This window comes from Serinus canaria, chromosome 21 (genome assembly GCF_022539315.1).
Source record: "Serinus canaria isolate serCan28SL12 chromosome 21, serCan2020, whole genome shotgun sequence".
NCBI classification, from domain to species: domain Eukaryota; kingdom Metazoa; phylum Chordata; class Aves; order Passeriformes; family Fringillidae; genus Serinus; species Serinus canaria.
In genome coordinates this window covers 2,648,903-2,671,340 of record NC_066334.1, presented here as the reverse complement: position 1 = coordinate 2,671,340, position 22,438 = coordinate 2,648,903, and the positions used below count along the sequence as shown (strand labels likewise).

The following is a 22,438-nucleotide window of genomic DNA, read 5'->3' as shown; positions in this document are numbered from 1 at the left end:
TTATTCCCACTTACTTGGAGTATCACCAGATCATCTCACTTTGTGCATTGAAGTCAGAATTGGTAATGACATCTCTAAGCCTTTTGGGACTGGCCAGCTGGTGAGTCAAGGTCTCTCTGAAAGAGAATCTGCAATCTTATAATCAGGTCAACCCCATTTATAACAGAGAAAGACATTGTAGATAGAGGAAACATTAACTGAGCAGAACTTGTCAGAAAGAGTCATAAAAGGAGCTCATTGTGACCCTCCTTTTTAAACTCAGATTAAAACATGAGAGATTTCTGTGGTTATTCAGTGTCAGACCCATGCCTTGTAGAAGGATGAGGTTTTCCTTCCTAGTCTTTTTCAGCATTTCTTAAGCCTTGTCTTTGTAGACATTCAGTATTTGTGTCAAACATCTGTTGTCAACACAAAACTGATTCCAGTCAGTGTTTGTGACAGGGAGAGCTGCTGGTGACTTACAGCTTGCCATTTAACTGGGGGCTTCTGTTTTTTCTGGCTATTTAATGAAAAGAAGATAATTGGAGAAGGCACCCTGCTCACTGTGGCGTGCAGTTCTAGCCAGGGGCAGGTGTGGGTTCCTCCAGGTCCCGCCTTTCTACTGAACTTTGCCTGTGACAAGCTCTCTCCTGATGGGTCCTGACATGAACCCAGGGGATGGCACCACAGTGAGGAGATTCCTCTTCACTAAAGTCATTTTACTGCTAGGAACAGAACTGCTTGAGAAACTTAATTCTGGCAGCATTTTTCTGCTCTTTTTGTTTCTAAACAAGGGTGAGACATATAGAGTGCAGCTTTTCCAGTAGAGAAAATAGGTCCTCTTACTGGGCATTCCTCAGTCAGCTTTTATTACAAGCAGGCTGTTCTCACCAGATTTGAAGAATTTTTTCCCCCTGCAGGATGTGTATTTGTGTTAAGTGTCCTTTCTGAACCTCCTACTTATTCATGTCTCAGCAACAAATCTGTGGAACAACAAAAGGGCAGTTTTCTTCTGTTGGAGCTATTGAATATATTGATAGTCTGTAGTGATGAATATATTGATAGTCTGTAGTGATGAGAGCAATCAGAGTCTCCAGGTTCTCCTGTGGGACTGGGCTCCAACTCTGTGCAGGTGTTTTTACAATTCAGAAATGCTTTTGCAAAGTGCTGTCTGCTGCCCTGCAGCTGACTCTAGAGATGTCATCCTGAGCCTGAGGATTCCATAGCTTGGCTGCTGATACTCTTCAGCAGTGTTCAGCTTGACTGACTGAGCTGCTGGAGTCTGCTCCACAGGGTAAGGCAGAGAATCTAGAATGATGTTGTGCAGCATCACTATTTCAATACTCTGCTGTGGTATTTTTAGAGTACAGCCAAAACATTCCCAGCCATTTGTCTCCTCAGACAGTTATTCCTGTAGGACCCATCGTGTTTATCAGCATCTATGAGGTCCTGATTTACTGCTGTTGCTAGGTTTGGCTTGGCTTTACATTTGCTTTGGGGTTTTTTTCCCTCCTGGGCCATTAAGCTGTCAGAATTACTCTCTTGCCTGTGGCAGCCCATTGGTTCTGTTTGACTAACTCATCTTCCTTTTTGGGAGGGGAGAGGATAACACCAGGGAAAGCAAGTTGTTCTCCCTCACTGTTGGCAGCTGTTTCACTGCTACAGAGTATCCAGCCTGAGAAATCCTGGAACTGCAACACCCAGGGTGATTGCTTCTATTAGTGCAGCATTCACAGTTGATTTGAAAGAAATAATATAAAAAATCCTGATGCTTCCTCTCCACTGGAGATGAAAGACTCAGATGCCCTCTGAGATCCTGCCATGACAAGTCTTCATATGAGGTTACAGCAACATTCATTCTTCAGTCTTTGGCTTCAGACTTGATTTGTTAATTCAAAATGTTTGCTAGTAGGAACCATGCCCAAGCTATCCAGATCATATGTTTCTTCTATTGACACTTGGAGAAATTTTAATCATCCTTTTTTTGGTGGTGGTTTGTTTGTTTTCTTGAGAATTTTTTTTCTGTATTTATAAACTGGCATTATCAGTCCAATTTTAAAGTAGGCATTAACAGTCACTGAGGAGCACATGCAAAGTTCTCTTTGGATGTGTATTTTCAAAACATAGTGTATCTTAAAATGATTTTCTGATGATGGGATATTTGCCATAGACCTCTGGCCAACTCAACCATCAGACTAGCATGGTTGAGTTGGCCAGAGGAGTCAAATATAAAGCATAAAAAGAACAGTTGGGCTGGTTGTTGTCTTATCAGGGAAGTGGGCATTGTTTAATGAGGCAGAATTCTTGGAAGAGGCTTTTTGCTGATCAGAAATTGTGGATTCTTCTTAGGGGGCAACTCCACCAGCAGTGCTGTGAAAAGTGGACCCAGGTGAATGATGAGACTCAAGCTAAGATGGCCAGGATGGCTGCTGCTGCTGCTTGGGGCCTGGGTAATGTATCCTCCTGTGCTGGCCTGCAACAGCCCGTGAGGTGCAACACAGATAGTTTTAACTTACTTCAGAACTGCAGAATACAGGAAACAGCAACATCAAGTAACCACATTGTTTACACTGGGAAATGAAGTGTCTGTTGTATTTGTGGGGACCCTCGTGGCAGGAAGCAATGATGAATCTGACTCCATGTTCTCTCAAGGCTGATTTATTATTTTAACATACTATGTTATATTACAGGATGCTATGCTATACTATACTAAAGAATACAGAAAGAACACTTACAGAAGGCTAAAAGGATAATAATGAAAACTCCTGACTCTTTCTCCAGGGTCCTGACACAGCCTGAACCTGATTGGCCAAAGAGTCAAAACAATTCACAGCAGAAACCAATGAAACAATCTCCAAACACATTCCAAAGGAGTAAAACACAGGAGAAGCAATGAGATATTTATTGTTTTCCTTTTTTTTTGAGGCTTCTCAGCTTCCCAGGAGAAAAATCCTGGGCAGAGGGATTTTTCAGAAAATATGAATGTGACAAGTGTCATTCCATATTGAAGTCCTTTGGAAAACCTGCATTTACATTAAGTCTGCCATTGTGGTCTCCAGTAACAGAGTGGTCTGAGCAGATGATTGGTTGCTTAAATGCTTTTTTTGCTTGGCTTTACACTGACCAGAGCTCAGGCTGGAAGTTAAAAGACTTTTTCAGATTTGTGGCAGACTCTTATTTAGAACAAGAACAGTATCTGCTGAACATTTTAGAGGTTGTGTCTGCAGAGTAGACAATCTGAAGTGAATAAATCTATAGTGGTCCAAATGTCCATTTGTGTTGTTAGCAAGATATTTACTGGAGAGGCTGATGGATCACTTGCTCTCTGCCATCCTTTGCTGAGAAAAATTCATCTTTTGCTTTGTAGGGCATTCATTCATTCAGATGTTCTGGAAATGTCAGAACTTTAATTGTTTCATCACAAAGAATGAAAGAACCTTTTCCACAAGGATCACAATTTGTCTAGAAGAAAAATGCCTATGTTTTTCTTGTCTGTAGCTGTGTGAATGTTTATGTATATAACAGTGTCCCACCAAAGACAGGCTGTTGGAGAGCTGACTCAAATGCAAAAGTCCCACCCAGCACTCAGGCCTAGGCACTGATGTCTAAGCACTGCTGTTGTGTTCCCACACTGCAGGGAAGGCTGTTGTGTTTCTCAGGGTCTCTGTGTCTCTGCAGGTCAGTGGGACAGCATGGAGGAATACACCTGCATGATCCCCAGGGACACCCATGATGGTGCTTTCTACAGGGCTGTGCTGGCACTGCATCAGGACCTTTTCTCACTGGCTCAGCAAGTAATTATCCTCCTTGTTGGTACCCCAAAATTTGGTTTCAGATGTTCTAGGCTACAGAGTGTCATGGAAAAACAGGCTGTAGTAAAGCAGTTGGCTGTAACCTATGAATTGCACAATAATGTGTTTTCCATGGATATATTAGGCCTGGGTGATAGATATTTCCAGAAACATAGCAGTGGATGTATTGACAGATAGTAGTGGTCCAGTGCTGGAGAACATTAGAATGCCTCTGTCATTTTTTGGCTTCTTTTACTTCTGTGCCTCTTTTCTAGACAGGCAGGGCACAAGGATTATCTCAGCAGAGGTTCTGTTCTAAAGGCATTGATTGTAAATTTCCAGGAATGCCTGAGACACCTGTAAGATTCCTAATGGATTTGTTATGCACTTCTGTCTCTCACAGCTTTTTCAGTGAAGTGCTAACATATATCATGTACAATAATCTTAATTTTTCTGGTAGCACTGATAAATCTCAAATCTTAAATTGAGGTACCAAGGCAAGGAATGAGTCTATTAAAGAGACCTTGTAATTTGTATTTGTAATGATTATTTGTAATGCTTGTTTGTTGTCACAGAGGAGTTTTGCAGAGTGACTCTGTAGATGTGAAATGTGTTGTTTACTTTCCAAGGAAGCTCAAGTCCCATTTCTAAAAATTCTGTGCTGGCTTGCCAGCTTAGATAAAGGAGTAATTCAATCTGTGCTGTCAAAACCCATAAATAGATTTTTGGATGATGTGCACAGTAAAATTAACCAGGCATTCAAAAAGGTAAAGTTTGTGATTAACCTTTAACATTTTGAACAGGAAAAGCTATAGGTGAGAGATTATATAATGACTAGAACTAGAGCAGGATTTATTTCATGCTTGAAGAGCCTGTCTTAGTTTGAGGATGAGAAATGAAATTTGCTGTCCTGTAAAATTCATAAAATCCTGTTGGGTTATGTAAAACAGTGCAAGCTATTTTCCTTCATTGTGTGGTGTCAAGAGACATTTCTTCAGGCTTGAAACTCTTTTGCACTAAAATGTGAACCTTTCTTCTACAAATGTTAATGATGATCTCTACAGTCACAGTAGGATTAGAAATACTGCAAACTTTGATTTTCTAGGAAGACAGATTTCAAACTGTGCAGGTGATGAATGAAGGTCCCTTGACTTCCCTTATATATGCCCTGGCCACTGCTTTCCTGTCAAATCTTTCTATTTATAGGATCCTTTCCCAGAGAGAGCAAAGTGAGAACAATGCCAGCTTTGTTCATGAGATGGAACAGCTGAACAGCAGCTTCAGCAGTTGACTCTAGATAAAGCACACTGCCTTTGCCCCAATATCTTCTTCTATTTCAGTGCATTGACAAAGCCAGAGACCTGCTGGATGCTGAGCTGACTGCCATGGCAGGAGAGAGCTACAGCAGAGCCTATGGGGTAAGTGTAGCTCTCAGCTGTCAGGACCCAGGACATCCCTCTGGCTGCCCTGGAGGACTGGAGACCCTGGCAGGGGCTCAGGGACCTTGGCACAGAGTCAAACACACCTGTGCCTTTGATTTTAGCCCATGGAAACAATTCCCAGCTTTGTGTGAGGAGTTACAAGCCACAAGGGTTTGGGTAGGATGACAGGGAATTTGGCACAGGGTGAAAATGTAGAATTTTGGGGATTTAGAATGGGGGTTCAAGAGGCAAGATGGAGGAATCTGGGCATGTTCTTTCTCCTTCTTCTTCTTGTCCTCCATCTTCTGCTGTGATGGTGACACTTGTGGATTGGTTTAGAGCAGAGACAGACTGTCTAACAGAGGTGATAGGTATTGGGAAATTACCAAGGGTGGTCAGTGTGCCACAGCCTGACCTGCTGGACAGATCTCAGCAGGTCAGAGAAGGAATGGAACAGATAAGAGAAAATAAACAACCTTGAAAAGCAGAGCCAAGGAATCTCTACTTCTTCGGTCACAGGGCTGGGAAAAAAGAGACTTCAATACCTCAGGGGCCATTTCAAACACATAAAACACGAGACAGCCTTCATTCCCTTCCTTCATTGCTGCTTCAGACTATCTCTAAAAGTTAGATAAAACTTGAGAGTAGTGCTTGTCTCCAACATAAGACCTATGTAGGCCCACAAGTTAAATGGCTTTTGTCAGATAAAATATACAGCTTTGCAGGAGCAGCTTTGGGACAAACTAAAATGAGTGAAGTGAGGTCCACCCCCTCAAAAGAAATAAGGATTGACCCTTAGGAATGTCAAGAAGAATTGACATTTAGTTGGAGTTTGAATCAGCAGGTCATCTAGGTACCAGTATCTAGCAGTTGGTTCTTTATGTGTTGGGCAGCCTATGTACTTCAGATTTTGATGCCAAAATACTGCTCCTTAATTATAGATTTGTTCTGTAGTGATTGGGATGGAATGTGATTTTTTTCCTTCAGGCTATGGTGTCCTGCCAGATGCTGTCAGAGCTGGAAGAGGTTATCCAGTACAAACTTGTCCCAGAGCGCCGTGAGATCATCCGCCAGATCTGGTGGGAAAGGCTGCAGGTACATCCCTGGGAGGTCAAGGATGGAGATGCTGATGGGCTGGCATCAACAGCTTCCTTCTGAGTCACTGTGGTGGCTCAGCAGATCTTTCCATGTCTCTTTCCATCCATGCTCACATGGCTGTGTGCTCATCTCCTTTGTGCTTATCCTGATTTCCTGGGGTTTTCAGTTGGGCTTTTTTTTTTTTTCAGGTTAATGTTCCTGAGGTCTCAGCTCATATGACACTTTAAAAGGGTGAACTAAGCCTTGAAATAGATGTGTGCAGAAGAGACACTAGTAACATCCCCAAGGCTGTAATCTCAATATTGGATTAAATCTGGAAATACTGGTTTAGATCAAGCTAGTTTGAACTTTTTACCTGGCTGGCTGGATTTTAAGAAGTGAATTCTCTCCAAATGTTGGGAAACTGGTCAGAGAATTCACATGCTTGTAAAATAAAAGATTATCCTGTTCCTTTTGGACCTCTTACAAGAACATTTCCAGCTGATTGGTAACATTTAGGGACATGACTTAGTGGTGGAATTGGCAGTGTTAGGTTTATGGTTGGACTTGATAGTCATAAAGGTCTTTTCCAACCTCAATGATGCTATGATTACCCTTGACCTTTCAGCAGAGATCTTTAGCAATGTTGATTTTCCAGTATTGAAAGAGAAGTTTGTGCCTTTCTTTGTGCATTTCTAAACATCAAAAATCCAAAGTACCTCTGAAAATTTAAATCAGACAAATATTTGACACTATTTCCTTTCAAGAGGCATCCCTGCAGTGAAAGTGAATATCCTCAGATGCAGTAACACATCCAAGAACACTGTTTAAATAGAGGTGGGTGATTCCTGCAAGAGAAGGGGGTAAAAGGAAAAGAGGGCATAGCTAAGGTGAAATGCTGCCTAAAGGAAGAACTTAGCCCTGTGCAGAGTCCTTCACTGGCAGTGCTATAATCTGCCACCTTATGAAAGCCTGCTGTGTATTTTTTAGCTGTTTTATGAAACTGTGACAAAGCTTTTAGTCTCCCATCTGCATTCCTGTCTGGAAAAGCTCAGGACCATTCCACTGGGGTAGAGAAACCGAAGTGGCAGAGAGTGTAATGTCTGAATACAGCTTTTTATAGTCCTGAAAGCAGTACAAGCAGTTCTTGAATGTTTTATAGGTGTTTTTTAATGGTTTTTAAATGCCTATTCAAAGAAGTTTATTTGGTGTTACAGAACAGGCTTTGCTTAACTTCCCAGTCCTCAACTTGGGAGAAAAGAAAAAAGGAAAGAATAACTTCTTTGGTGCTAAGGTCCTTGCTGTCATTGGAAAATCTTTTGTTTACCTCAAAATCAAGTTGTTCCTGGCTGAATAGAAACTTTGGAGCATCACTGTTACCCTGTACTTGGCCACTATATCAAGCACCTTGAATTTAGTTGTTACAGTCCCTTCCACAATTCTACTTCTCTGCAGTATCCTTGGATGTTTGAAATACAGACTCATCCTGCTCTGACAGTGCCTCTCCCATCAGACAGACAAGAACCAGAAAATGCTTGCACAAGCAGCACAGCTGTTGGAGCTGCAGTTTCTGGCAGAAAACCAGTTTAGAGGTGCCAGCCTCCAAAAGGAATACATGCAAGGCAAAGAAAAAGTGCAGTGACAAAAATATCTTCGCAACCATTTGGTTTTCTACCATCTCCATGTTGAGATTTAAACCAAAAATAGGTGGAGAAGGCACTTTGGAAGGCACTTGGACTCACTTTGGAATTGTATGAAGAGTTTTTCTGATTCTTGGATGTGTTTCAGCTTTAGGAGCTTTTCTCCTCTTTCCATTAGAGGATATCATTAGACTGCAAGCACTGAGCTGCCTGCAGATGGTGAGAGTCAGGGACTGAACCTTCTTCACACCCTGCAGTGTTAAAGAAAGAGACAGTTGTAAATTCACAGCAAGCCCTGTGGCAGGGAAGAATGATGCACCTGACTCCATGTTCTCAGAAGGCTGATTTATTACTTTATTCTACTATGATATATTAAAGAATGCTATACTATACTAAAGAATACAGAAAGGATACTTACTCAATGCTAAAAAGATAACAATAAAAACTCCTGACTCTTTCCAGAGCCCTGACACAGCCTGGCCCTGGTTGGCCAAAGAGTGAAAACAACTCCCAGCAGAATGCAATGGAACAATCACCTGTGGGTGAACAATCTCCAAACACATTCCACATGTGAGCACAACGCAGGAAAAGCAAATGAGATCAGAATTGTTTTCCTTTTCTCTGAGGCCTCTCTCCCTGCCTTTCAGCTTCCCAGGAGAAAAACCCTGGGCAAAGGAATCACGTTCAGGGAATGTGAATGCCACAATAGACAGTTTCTCATGTCAGTCTGCTGTGAATTATGGGCACGTATAGAAGTCTCTATCTTGAAGGAAATCCCTTCAGATTCTGAATCAAGGTTCTCTGCAGTACTCTGGAGACCAAACACTAACAAGTTCTCTTTTTTCCTCTCAGGGCTGTCAGCGAATCGTGGAAGACTGGCAGAGAATATTGATGGTCCGATCTCTTGTTGTGAATCCTCATGAGGACATGAGAACTTGGCTCAAGTATGCCAGCTTGTGTGGCAAGAGTGGGAGGCTGGTGAGCATTGTCAGGCTCTGTCCTCTTCAGCAGGTTTTGGGATGATTGTGCTGCTTCAGCCTTTAGCAATCCTAAATGCTTTCATTGCCCAAGTGGGATGGGCTCTCCTCTGAGGAAGAAATTAGTCAGAAATTGTTGAAATGCTAAAATCCTAACCAGCATAAAGTTCATGCTTGTAGCCAAGGTTATTTTTATGGGATTTATATTATACCTGGACCAGTTTTTCATTGCATGCTGTAACTGGAAGTTTTTATGCACTCCTGGAGATTATTAATAATAGAGCAGAGAGTCAAATCTAGAATGTGATGTTACTGTTGAACATAACAGTCCTATTTTCACATTCATCACAAAATTTATCACCAAATACTTGAAACAGAGACTTTACACTTTCTACTGGCTTCTGAAATGAGAATCTAATGCCCTGATCCAAAGGAAGACATGTGGTTTATCATGTGGTATTCTATGAGTCCAGGGGTCTGCTGTGTCTGTGTTGTGGCTCGAGGGTCAGATGTACTTTTTTAGTGTTGGACAATTCTGAAGCAATATGAGCTGTAAACAATTATGTTTTAACCTGCTTTTTGTCTTTGCCACTTCCCAGGCTTTGGCCCACAAGACCCTTGTCCTGCTCCTGGGAGTAGATCCCTCTCGACAGCTGGATCACCCACTGCCCACAGTGCACCCCCAAGTGACCTATGCCTACATGAAGCACATGTGGAAGAGTGCCCGGAAGGTACAGAGCACACTGCTTCCTTCACTGCTCAGGCTTTGTGCAGTGGTAGCTCTTCATGCTCCCAACAGAGCAAAGCTGCATGTTTGCATGGTTTACTTTTACTCCCCTTAAAGAGAGTAACTAATTCCTTTCCTTATTGTTATTCAGATTGAAACCTTTTTATTTCCATTAAATCTCTGTAATGCAGAGAAAACCTGGCCCTAATTTTATTTCCTATATGGAAAGATTATTTTTGCTAACCCAGCAGCTGGTACCCAAAGGATGCAGCCAGGATTAATGGTCAGTAGTAGCTCTTTTGTCTTGGGTAGGTTTGCTGCTTGACTTTTCACTCACTGTTTGATTGCTGGGTCTCTACACTGTACCTGTGCTCAGGGTCACATGCAGAAAGAGGGAAGTAAAGGGGATTTATTACCAGTTTTAGAAGTGTCCTGAACAGTTTGCACTTAGTTGCTGAGCAGAACTGATTTTTACTAAAGAGATCATTGGAAATTTCTAACTGAAAGGCAGCTGAAAAGTACTTAGAGTTTTGTCATGGGAACACTTTGGCACCAGAGAGCCCAGGGTGAATATTTTTGACATTGCAACACAGGGAGAATTTACGTAATCAAATCCAATAAGCTTCAGACTGGATAAGTTATCTCTTTTTTTAATATACATTAAAGCCTCCATTTATCCTCATATTCTGCCACATCTTCTTTATTTTTTCTGCCTTGGGATTACCAGCACTGGAGCAGAGCCATTGCTGTGGGAACATTGCCACAACTAACTGTTCTTTATTTGAATTAAAAAGGCAGAAGGAGCTGTTGCTGAAGCCCTGTTCTGTTGGCTCTGTAAAACAGTGAAATTGTCTCTCACCCTCTTCAGTGAATGACCCCAGAAGTGTCTGAGGTCTCTGCCTGTCTCTGTGAGGGAAACTGTGTTTTGTGGTGTTTGCCTTGTGGTCAGGAAGTAGATGGACATGGTGCAGGACATTGGTGGAAAGCAGGATGAGAGAAGGCACAAAGATGAAGGGGGTAGGAGAACATGTCTAAAATTAACTGATGGCAGAATAAGTGGACCCCTTGAAGATGAGGGAAAACTGATATCAAAATAGATAAATAATACATAGTTACACCTGATGGTGTGTGTAGTTTTATGTGACTATATGTGTTCACTTGATTTGGTATCCTAAGTACTAAGGTGCTGATGTAGGCTGCTGTGGTGGGAAATGACCATTTTTTTTCTAGCTCAGCAGTTCAGGGTTCCTTTGTTGACCTAAAATGACAGTTTTCAGTGCTGCCATTTTGGCACTTGTCAAATCCAGCAGGAAAAAAGCTGGCATCTAGAAGGAAACCAGCCTTATGGCACTTGCAGAACTCCATAACAGTCTTAAACAACAGATAAAAATTTATATCTCAACCCTGTTTCATTTCTTCTAACAAAGGCCTTTGCCAGCAGCTGCATTCTAAGGCATATCCCTCTGAAAGGATGCACACAAACTTAGGAATTCAGTTGTTCTGGAAAACTTGCTGCTCTCAGTCTTAAGTGCTCCATCTGTCAGTTTATGGCCATCAGTTTTCAATCTTAAGGGAAACTGAAAACCAGATTGTTTTGTGTATCTAGATATGAGAGGGGCACATAAAAAAATTCTGTAGTAATTCTGTTTGGCAATATATTTTGTCTATTTTTAATGGATGTCTAGCATAACTATTTATAAGATTGTTATTTACACCACCCCCCAGTCCCTTCTGTCTAGATTACCAGCTGTGGAATGCACCATATTAATGTTATGAGGATGATCCTTTATTTTCTTTTATTTCACCCTGGGCTGAATGCACCATATTAATTTTATGAGGATGATCCTTTATTTTATATCACCCTGGGCTGAATGCACCATATTAATGTTATGAATATGATCCTTTATTTTATTTCACCCTGGGCTGAATGCACCATATTAATATTATGAGTATGATCCTTTCTTTTCTTTATTTCACCCTGGGTAATTCCCTTTTTCCTCAGCACTGAGTAGTGCATGCTGATATTGGAACAGGATAGATGAGGCATTTGAGCTCAAGTGGTTTTTGTCTCTAACACAGCTCATTCCTATAGATACACAGAAATAAATCAGGCTTCTAACTGCATATTCTGCAGTTCCTAACCTGAAATGACCTTGCAGATTGCAGGAGATTTACTCTTAATTCTTTCCACTGAAGCATGCATAGGTTTTTTTTTTAAATCTTTATTCTTGGGCTCTCCTACCCCAGAATACTTTCCAAGGAATTTTAAAAATATATTTTCTCTCAGTATTTGGTAGTGAAAGTTGCTTTAACACTATTGCCCTGTATAATATTCTGGCAAAGGAGTAATGCACATCTGAAGTTCTTCAAAAACTTTAGGTGAAAACTAAACTTTAATTTGTTGAAACAGCTCATGGTGTGTACTTCAAGCCCAGACAAGCTGAAAGGTTAGGAGAGAAGATCAGAAAGCTGCAAGTTTTCCTTCAGGCATTATTTTCTCAAATTGTCATGGGTTTGGTTTTTTGGTTGGTTTTTGGTTTGTTTTGGTGGTTGGTTTTTGGTTGTTTTTTTTGTTTTGTTTTGTTTTTGTAGTTTTGGGTTTGGGTTTTTGGTTTTTTTGCTGTTGTTGTTTTTGGGGTTTTTTTGTCTGCCTGTAGCATGTTACAGGTAGGCTTCTCTGCATTTGTGATCCTGTCTGTTCAGCATTGTCCTGGTCAGATACAGTTTGTAAGCTCAAAACATTTGATTGTTGCAATTGCCAGGCCAAGTTCATGCTCAGCTGAGAACGAGGTATCTCTGTGTCTCACACTGTGTGGACAGTAACAGGACATGCACATGCTCTGCTGTTGAAGCTTTCTCCCTGTGCAGGTGACCTCTGGCTTTGGCAGAGTGGAGCTCTTGCACACCCTGTGTTATGGTCAGTCACACCTTTGGCTCTGTCTGTATGACAGTGAAGGTGTGCCTGGCATTGGAAGGATGCAGTTATCTGTTCTTCAGCTGAGCAATTTCAGAGACAATAAGAATCTCTAACCTCTTCATTTATTTGAAACATATTTAAAGTGTAAAGTGACTTTAGAGGGATTAATGGCTGAAAAGCTTTGAAAGAAAACAAAACCATGTATTTTTATTTCTGTGAAAATCATTTCACATTGTCTTTCTCCTTTGAGAAATGGTATTGAAGCCCTGTGGTGCTGACTGCCTCCATCCCTTGCAGATTGATGCATTCCAGCACATGCAGCACTTTGTGCAGACCATGCAGCAGCAGGCCCAGCACGCCATCGCCACCGAGGACCAGCAGCACAAACAGGAGCTCCACAAGCTCATGGCACGGTCAGCACGGGGCACCCTCTAGCTCTAGACTCTACTGAAGCCTTTCCTGAGGTGCAGGGTCCCTGGGGGGACACATTTCAGACAAAGCTCATGCTTTGATTGAAAGAAGAGGATTTCTCATTTAGCTGCTTTGGTGTTACATTCTTATCTACCATGTAATGTTCAGTAAATGTTACTGGGACACATCAGCCTAAACAAGCTCATATTTGCTGCTGGTGCCTGGTTGGATTTTTCCAGCCCTGTGCTCGTTGGCAGAAGCAGAGCTCTCAGCATGTCTGTTTCTCTGCTTTTCAGGAGATTCGGTCACTAGGAAAGAAACACTTCCCACAGGCCTGGCATTTCTGTGTGAAGCACACAGGCTGCCAAGCACAACAGCAGTGCTTTGGGCAGTAGGTGCCTGGCATGTGATGGTCTCTTACAATACTGTTGCATAAAAACCCTTTCTCCATTTTCTTCTGTGCATCTGTAGGTGCCAGATCTGGGTTTTTCAGTTTAAATTGAAAATTGCATAGTGCTTTCTATTGAAGGTTTGCTTTTTTCAAGGGAGGTGTGCACTCAATTTGTTTTTATGAGGATGGGAAGCCTTGGTTGTCTTATTTTTTCAGTGACTATAATGGAAAACAAATTTGTAATGATTTGCATACAGTATTTGTCTTGCACAATGCTTTCTGAAAAACTCAAAATACAGGAAGGACAGCCATGTCCTAACTGTGCCATTTAAAGCCTGCTGAGGGAGCAAAGTATTAAGTTTTGGGCAAACCTTGCCAGCCCCACCCTGCTGCAGTAAAAATATGTTGTTTTTCCTTTCCTCTAGGAGGGAATGACTTAATGGGGTTCTGGCTGGGGGAAGAGCAGTTCCTCTGTGTTTCCCCTGTTTGTTTGTCAGTGTTCTCCCCAGAAGGTGCATTCATAGGGTGCTCAGCACAGCTCAGCAGCACATGTGCATGCATTTTATCAGCACAGACTGATGAAGTCTTTCAATGTTGCTGTTACCTACTTCTTACATTTATTTTATAACTTATACAGATGAGGAAAAAACGTTTAATCCCCACCTTTCCTCTTAAATTAAACCTTCAACTAGTTAGTTCCACACTACAAGCAAGATGGAGATATTTTGAATCTTGCATCCAGCCTGCAGGAGGTGGTGAATCCTGACTGGATTCACCAATGGAATGTCTTTTAGATTCCAGACAGCAAGTCAGCCTTTTAATCCAGAGGCTTTGTTTTCATTTTAGATTTTGAATCAATAATCCCTTTGCTTTACTAGGTGTTTCCTGAAGCTGGGTGAGTGGCAGCTGAACCTGCAAGGCATCAATGAGAGCACCATCCCCAAAGTCTTGCAATACTACAGTGCTGCAACGGAGCATGATCGCAACTGGTACAAGGTCATTACAGAAAAGTTTCCTGATAAATTTTATCAAACCCCATAGTACAGGAAGGGAAGGTGTTCATTGGAAGGCCTCCTATAACTGTCTGCCTTGTCACTGCCAGTAGGATTTAAAAAAAAAACAAAACAGAACCAAAAAACAGAGAAAGTGGCCCAAGGTAACCATGAGATGCTTGTTTAGAATTTTATCTGGTTGGTAAAACTAGGCCACAGTTCAGTTTCTATTCTTGCTTTTGAGACTCTATCCTGTTGTCAGTTAGCAATGAAGGAGAAAGAAAATGGAAAAATTTAACTTCTTCTCAGTCAGTATACTTGAATGAGGAAAATAGCCCTGTTGTTAATTCTCCAGAGAGCCTTTGATTTCATGGTTGTGATATTTCAATTAATATTTGGTGCCAGATCTTCTGTGGGGCAGCCATCTCCTGTATTTTTTCCCATTACACATCCCCAAGGCCTAAAATACTAACTTTAATTTTAGCCTTTGAAAAATTAAGCTATATGCAAATATAATGTAATTTTTGGTACAGAGCTCATTTGCTTTAATATTCAACAGGGAGTTCCAGGCCAAGAACTCAACATGATGATATTTCAGATAATAAGGCAGTTCAAATTACAAGCAATTAGAGAAATCAAAGCATTGTGTTGTCTGCAGGATATTACTGTTGTTTGCAGACACAGAAAGGTTGGATTGTATCTAACAATTAGGAAGTGCCAGTTGCAGAAAGGAGTCTGATTTGTGTTCTGTCTGTTGGCAGGCCTGGCATGCCTGGGCAGTGATGAACTTTGAAGCAGTGCTTCACTATAAACATCAAAACCAGGCCAGAGATGAGAAGAAGAAACTCCGTCACGCGAGCGGAGCCAGCATCACCAGCGCCAACACTGAGGGCAGCAACAGTGAGAGTGATGCAGAGAGCACTGAGAACAGTCCCATCCCATCCCCAGTGCAGAAAAAAGTCACTGAGGTACCCTCCTGCCTCCCTCTTCTTCCTGAGAGATTGGTACTTTCTGCTTAGACACAGGAAAAAAAGTGGGCTAAATTAACACAAATGAATATTAGCTGTGACCTGAAGGGGCTGTGATAGGGGATAGAGAGCCTTGACAAATTCTGCTGGTTAGGCCCTTCTTGGAAGACTGAGGAATCTCTGTCATTTACCAGTTATAGTAAGGTGGTACTTTTTGGGCTGCTGTCCATAGCTTTGCAAACAAACTGAAGTATAAAACCCCACAGCATTTTCCCTGCCAGGCTGAAAGACCTTTGTGTAGTCAAACACAACATAAAATTCTAGGAGCAACGTGTCCTGTGAAGAATAGGAGCAGAAGTCAGCTACCATGGGGATTAGGTCTATATTTCCATATATTTCTTCCTCTTTCCCCTTCTTGAGTTTAGGATTCATGTGGGCTGATGTACTTGCACAAAGCTAATGCAGCAATTTCTTTCCAAAAGGATTTATCCAAGACCCTCTTGATGTACACAGTCCCTGCTGTCCAGGGTTTCTTCCGATCCATTTCTCTGTCTCGAGGAAACAACCTCCAAGACACTCTAAGGTACATAATAGAGCACATGGTAAATGAAATCCAGCTGGTAAGAACACATGGTTTCAGATTAGATAGAACACATTTCTGCTCTTTTTTGTTATGGTTGAATTAAGTGAATGCTTTGGTCCAGGCTAATTTTTGTTGGATGGATTATTCCTCCTTTCTAAGGGTTCTGGGAAGAAAAGTTCCTTGTAAATAGGTTTTGGGTTGGGGGTTTTTTGTTTGTTTGTTTGGGGTTTTTGTGGTGGGGTTTTATTTGTTGGTTGGTTGGTGGTTTTTGTTTCATTTTGGTTGTGTGTTTGTTTGTTCCTAACAAAAGTATTTCTCTTTTTCAGAGTCCTTACTCTGTGGTTTGACTATGGTCATTGGCCTGATGTGAATGAGGCTTTGGTAGAAGGAGTCAAGGCAATCCAAATAGACACTTGGCTGCAGGTAAATAGCACCAAGAGAAATCACAGCTCTGGGGGTAGTTTGGGGATTTGCTGGCTGATATCTGTTATGATCCCTTGCTAAACAATCCTCCATAGGTGAGTGCTGAGAGCAGTGTGCAGTGCAGTCTGTAACTGATTTAACAAGCATCTTGAACAGAGTAAATGAGAAATGTTAGTGCATATTCATGAGAAAGAATGAAAATTCTTAAAGATGACATCTATTCAGTGGTGATCAAGTATAAAACACCTCTGTCCTGCTTTGATGTAGTTCACAGTCTATTTCAGGATTGCCTTGTGGAATGATTCTTGTAATTAAATTTAAAAATACTTTATTTCCTATTTAAGCATTATACTTCAAGAAGCATTTTTCCTTAGTAGGATCCTGTAACAGTGTTGCACAGAACAGTTGTGATCTCATAGAACTGTTGTACATTTCTGTTTGGAGCTCAAAAATGAGTGGTGGGCTTCCCTGTCTCCTTTAGATGCTGTGAGGTCTCTAGGAGAGGGCACAACAGCTGGGGCACACATGAGATGACAGGTGTAGCCACATTTCCCTTCACAGAGAAAAGCAAGGCACAATTCTTCCCAAGAATATTTCTGGGTTTCACATTCTCTGAACCTCAGAGAAAGGAAACACAATTCTTATCATTTGCTGTGCCTGTGTTTGTGCCAAAGTAGAATGCAATGTGGAGATTGTTTCCCCACAGTGATGGGGTTTTGTTTCCTTGGCTATCAGGGCCAGGTGTGTGTGTGTGTGTGTGTTGGGACTGTCACTGACAGTCACAATGCAGTGTGTGCAGAGTTGAGTGCTTGGCACATTCAGTTTAGATGTACTGTAATATAGTGTAATACAGAATAATAGAGTATAATAAAGTAATTAATTAGCCTTCTGACATCAATTCTCTCCCCCTCATTGGGGGTTGCCTGCAGTACAATAGACAGGAGTGTTTATTTTCCTTTCCCTTGCCCCCAGGTGATCCCCCAGCTCATAGCCAGGATTGACACCCCTCGCCCGCTGGTGGGCCGGCTCATCCACCAGCTGCTCACGGACATCGGGCGCTACCACCCGCAGGTGAGCCTGAGCCCAGGGCAGCAATCCTCACAGCTGTCCCCTGCCTGCACAGCACGTCACAGCAGTGATGACACTGAGCATGGGGACAAGTGCTGTCACCTCAGCACTTCACATAAAAAGGGAAGGAGGTGAATGAGCCGTGCAGCCTGGGAAGAACTCTTTGTCTATTTTAATGTCTGCTGGGCAGTGCAAATCACCTTAAATGTGTGTATGTGACTACTAACCTCATTTAGATAAAACCTCACAGGTTTTATCTAAATTTCTTTCCACAGTGTGGAATATCACAAATATTTTGTGATATTTTTGTTCTTCCAGTTTGAAAGAGGCTCTCAATGTCATTCTGCTATTCAGTGAATTAAAGTCTTGACTGCCTGTTGTTGGATCAGAAGACTTTGAGTAGTAAATTCCTGTCACTACTTTTCAGAAGCAAGCTTGCTTCCTCCTATTGATTCCTAAGGCTGCTGTTTGTTAATGCTTTGCTAATTATTTAAGTTTATGTAGCCCTTCTTTGGGGTTCTAAAGTATTATTGGTTGCTGTCCCTTGCAGGCTTTGATCTATCCTTTGACTGTGGCTTCCAAATCTACGACCACTGCTCGGCACAATGCTGCAAATAAGATCTTGAAAAACATGTGTGAGCATAGCAACACTCTGGTGCAGCAGGCAATGATGGTGAGTGCTCAGGGTAGCATTGTGTGTTGTGTTGGATGGATGGATGTCAGCTACAGTAACACAAAATCACTATTCATTGTTGATTCTCTTCAAGTATAATTAATTTGAGGTATTTGCAACTGGTAGAAGTTACAGTATTAGTGTAATTTCCAGAGAATGCTTCCATTTTACAATAATTCACACACTGAATTTTTGTGTTTCCTTTGAATAAATTTAGAGAAGAAATACATGAAAAATCTTTGTTCCATATAGAGGTGATTTTGCTTAATGGGAAGTAGAAACAAAACTAACTGAGCATAGCATAGAAAGAGTAATGTAATTAATTTGATAAATATTTTTATGAATAAATGAAAAATAATGCTTTAAGGCCAAGCTGCACAAGCATGTAGAAAATTTCAAAGGTAACAAATAAGGTGAGAAAAGCATGATTAGCTTCTTACAGAAGAAATGTGCCATCACTATGGTAGTTCTTGTGGCTCCCTCTGGCTTCCAGGAGCAAATAGTTCATAACATTAGAGAAGAGAGGAGTTTTGCAATTTTAAGTCAGGACCCAGTCCCAGGGATTTCTTTAAATGTTAATTTCTTTTCCTGTCCTAAAACAGGTGAGTGAAGAGCTGATTCGTGTGGCCATCCTGTGGCATGAGATGTGGCATGAAGGGTTGGAAGAAGCATCTCGTCTGTATTTTGGAGAAAGAAATGTAAAGGGAATGTTTGAGGTGCTGGAACCACTTCATGCAATGATGGAACGAGGGCCTCAGACTTTAAAGGAGACATCCTTCAATCAGGTATCAGCAAATGGCCCAGAGGCTGCTCTTCAGGACAGCCACAGATGTGTTACAAGAACCTTTGCCATTTAACACAAAAAGTGAATCTCTTGGGGCTCATTATGTTACTTGCAGATTTCATTATTGAAATGAAATCTTCAGATCTGTGTCACTTTTGGTGATTATAAGAGACCATGGCAGTCCAAATTGCCCTGGAGTCTTGTATTGGCAGAGTGTCTGATAGGGACTGCAAAAAGATTACTGCTTTGCTTTGTTCACAGTAAGCACTAGCACAGATAACAGAGAATTAACTGAGCTTGTAAGCCTACTGTTAAAGGGTGATTTTAACTATTCAGTTCCTCCTATAATGAAGTCTACTTGTGAGCAATGTTGTTTGATAAATTGAATGCAGATTTTGGATCCAGGAATTTCTGGATCTGCTATAAAAATGCTATAAAATTCTGATCTGCTATAAAAATGTGAGATCAAGTATTTGTAGTGCAATTTGGAAAGAGACTCTGATGCTCTTTGTAGGTGTTAAGTGGTCTCCACCTGTTATACTACAGTCTGTTGAAATTCATTTTTCTGCTGTTTGAATCCCTAGGCCTATGGCAGAGATCTCATGGAAGCTCAAGAGTGGTGCAGGAAGTATATGAAATCAGGAAATGTCAAAGACCTAACTCAGGCTTGGGATCTCTATTATCACGTGTTCCGACGGATCTCCAAGCAGCTGCCACAGGTGAGGGGGAGATTCAGATCTTTTCTGGGTCTTACAGTGCAAGCTGTCAATACCAACCTTTGCTTTATGTTTTCTGGTTATTCAAAACATACTAATTGGGTATTCTGGAAATAACTGCAAAGGGTTTGCTGCAAATTTGGTGTTTATGCAGCACTTGTGCAAGTATCTGAAGTATTGGTCATGGCCTGAACTGTTTTAGGGCCCTTGACAAGATGAATTCTTTAGATGCTCCGGTGAGATTTGAACTGAAATTCTAAGGGGTTGTATTTTTTTGCTTTTGGTAGCTCACTTCTTTGGAGCTACAGTATGTGTCACCAAAACTCTTAATGTGCCGGGATCTGGAATTGGCAGTGCCAGGAACGTACGATCCCAACCAGCCCATCATACGGATTCAGTCCATCGCTCCTTCTCTGCAGGTCATCACCTCCAAGCAGCGACCCAGGAAGTTGACATTAATGGGTAAGAGAGAGCACTTTTCACTTTGCTACTCCAGTATTTAAACACTTGTTGCTCTTAGGTCCAGCTGTAGATTTTTCTGGTAAAACCTCTACAACCTTTCCTTTCAGGTGAAGTTTTCCTTAATCGGTCTGACTGCCACGCTTTCCAGTTTTGGGCTTTACTCTTGTCTGTTTATTCCATGAGAATAAACTTTTGTGCACTAATTCTTTTGCAGGAAGCAATGGGCATGAGTTTGTATTCCTTCTGAAAGGTCACGAAGACCTTCGCCAAGATGAAAGAGTGATGCAGCTTTTTGGGTTGGTCAACACTCTGTTGGCAAATGACCCAACTTCTCTTCGTAAAAACCTCAGGTGTGTGCTCTGTGGAATCACTGAAAATGCTTGTGCACATGTGACTCCTTACACAGGTGCAGCTTTGCAAGTAAACCTTGGCACAAGCAGTGGTTTTGGGAAGAAATGGCAAATCTTGGAACTAAGTTAATTGAAAAGAAAACCAGTGTTCATAGAATTCAAACATGGAGGAAATGTATCAGAGGGCATCGTTTATTTTATTTAATTGAAGTGCTATCTTGTAAATTGTTATGGTCTTTGAAGCAATGCCTATTTCAAGACACCTTGAGCACTGCCTTAGGAGCCTGAGAATGGGTTTTTTCCAAAGATTTTTATTATAGTCACTAAATAGCTTGGTGAAGAGTCACTGAATGCAATTCTGCAGTGTCTTTCAAGCAAGAACACATCAAATGTCCTGTGCAAATAACAGATCATTGTGGGTGACACAACATGTACCTTCTGAAAGCAGCCTTTCAGTGAAAACCACATAAACTTTGAGCTTGTCTGTAGATTAGCTGGCAACAATCTGTGCAAAATGGATGTTTGAAGTCTGTTTGAAAAGACAAGCAGCAACTATTGACAGTTTGGACCAGAATCAGATTTAACAGTGGCTGTTTTAAACATCTCAAATATTAAGTTACAATAGAATTTGAGCTGGGATTTTCCATTTTTCCCCATAGCATCCAGAGATATGCTGTTATTCCACTGTCTACAAATTCAGGCTTAATTGGCTGGGTGCCCCACTGTGACACACTGCACGCACTCATCCGGGACTACAGGGAGAAGAAAAAGATCCTGCTCAACATTGAGCATCGCATCATGCTGAGGGTAAGGGGCAAAGCTGGCACAGGTTTTGGTACATTGTTTTAGCACACCACTTAGTGAAGGAAAATGGTGCAAGGCTTCTTCCTCTGCCTCTTTTCTGATTGTTACAATAAATAGAAAATATTTAGATAAGAGTTAGTGAGCACAAGTTGTTGCCATTTGGTAACTGATATGTGTTTGGAATTTCGCATGACTGTGATGTGTCTCACACAAGGTGCTGTGCTGCTGGAATTACAACCATTGTGTCTAAGCAGCAGGACCAAAATTGGACAGATTGGAGAAACTGAATACTGCTAGAAAATTGGAAATTTCCTGCCAAAAAGGAAAGCCTTTGCCAGCCCAGAAGACTTATTTGGATAATGGTTTTTGAAAAATACTTACCTGTGCACTTATTTTTGTTAAATAGAGCTGTGGGCTACTGACTTTTTGGATACTAAATCATTTGCTATCCCATTTAAAAACAATTCTTCACTGTTGTGTGATTATCTCGCTGTGTTTGAAACATACTGGTCAGTCTACAAATAATTTAAGTGTAAATTTGATATTAAATGATTTATGATTACTGTGTTTGTCACAGTACAACCAGAAGCTACTGGAGGTGGCTTTTTAATTTGCTGAATGTCACTTCTGAATTATAGATGGCTCCAGACTATGACCACCTGACTCTGATGCAGAAAGTAGAAGTATTTGAACATGCTGTCAATAACACAGCTGGGGATGACCTTGCCAAACTGCTGTGGTTGAAAAGTCCAAGCTCAGAGGTGAGTGCAACACAAGTACTGGCAAACAGCAGAGTGTGGAATTATCTTCTCTGCAGAGTGAGTGAGAGGTGGAGTTTATTTATCCCAAACCCCAGCTGAATCACTACAGAACATATCCACACATGGATCCCCACACCAGGGGCCTTACAAGGCTCAGAGCACAAGTGAAGTGCAAAGCACAAGACTGGAGATTTTAGTCTCCATGTACTCTGCAGGGGAGAGAAAAGCAGAAGCCCCACAATATATTCTTTTAATGACTTAGACATCCAATCAAGGGCACAGGATGTTTGAACCCCCTGAAACTTACAGAGCACTGAATCTAAGCATATCACAGTTCTGCTTGTGCAAAATGCCAATGGTTAATGCATCAATTATAATATAAAGTGAAGCATGTAACATACCTGCCTGGCTTTTTCTGTTTTGTCTCCACTTGTAGGTGTGGTTTGACAGAAGAACAAATTACACCCGTTCACTAGCTGTGATGTCAATGGTTGGGTACATTTTGGGCCTTGGGGACAGGTAA

General features: G+C 41.4%; 1 protein-coding gene across 6 annotated transcripts in view; it reads left to right on the top strand.

Annotated features, from left to right (window-relative positions):
• The window catches only part of MTOR (mechanistic target of rapamycin kinase), a 69,919-nt gene that overhangs the window by 42,298 nt on the left and 5,183 nt on the right, over window positions 1-22,438 (top strand). For all 6 annotated transcript variants that reach the window (XM_009095633.4, XM_050982574.1, XM_018920469.3 and 3 more), the window contains 20 exons: window positions 2,329-2,429; window positions 3,658-3,773; window positions 5,111-5,188; window positions 6,179-6,286; window positions 8,761-8,886; window positions 9,485-9,616; window positions 12,827-12,942; window positions 14,210-14,327; window positions 15,085-15,291; window positions 15,774-15,874; window positions 16,201-16,297; window positions 17,270-17,368; window positions 17,916-18,038; window positions 18,641-18,823; window positions 19,407-19,541; window positions 19,826-20,000; window positions 20,215-20,350; window positions 21,010-21,157; window positions 21,793-21,915; window positions 22,352-22,434. In XM_009095633.4, coding sequence (XP_009093881.1) covers window positions 2,329-2,429; window positions 3,658-3,773; window positions 5,111-5,188; window positions 6,179-6,286; window positions 8,761-8,886; window positions 9,485-9,616; window positions 12,827-12,942; window positions 14,210-14,327; window positions 15,085-15,291; window positions 15,774-15,874; window positions 16,201-16,297; window positions 17,270-17,368; window positions 17,916-18,038; window positions 18,641-18,823; window positions 19,407-19,541; window positions 19,826-20,000; window positions 20,215-20,350; window positions 21,010-21,157; window positions 21,793-21,915; window positions 22,352-22,434 — 2,505 coding nt within the window. The remainder of the gene's footprint in view (window positions 1-2,328; window positions 2,430-3,657; window positions 3,774-5,110; window positions 5,189-6,178; window positions 6,287-8,760; window positions 8,887-9,484; window positions 9,617-12,826; window positions 12,943-14,209; window positions 14,328-15,084; window positions 15,292-15,773; window positions 15,875-16,200; window positions 16,298-17,269; window positions 17,369-17,915; window positions 18,039-18,640; window positions 18,824-19,406; window positions 19,542-19,825; window positions 20,001-20,214; window positions 20,351-21,009; window positions 21,158-21,792; window positions 21,916-22,351; window positions 22,435-22,438) is intronic.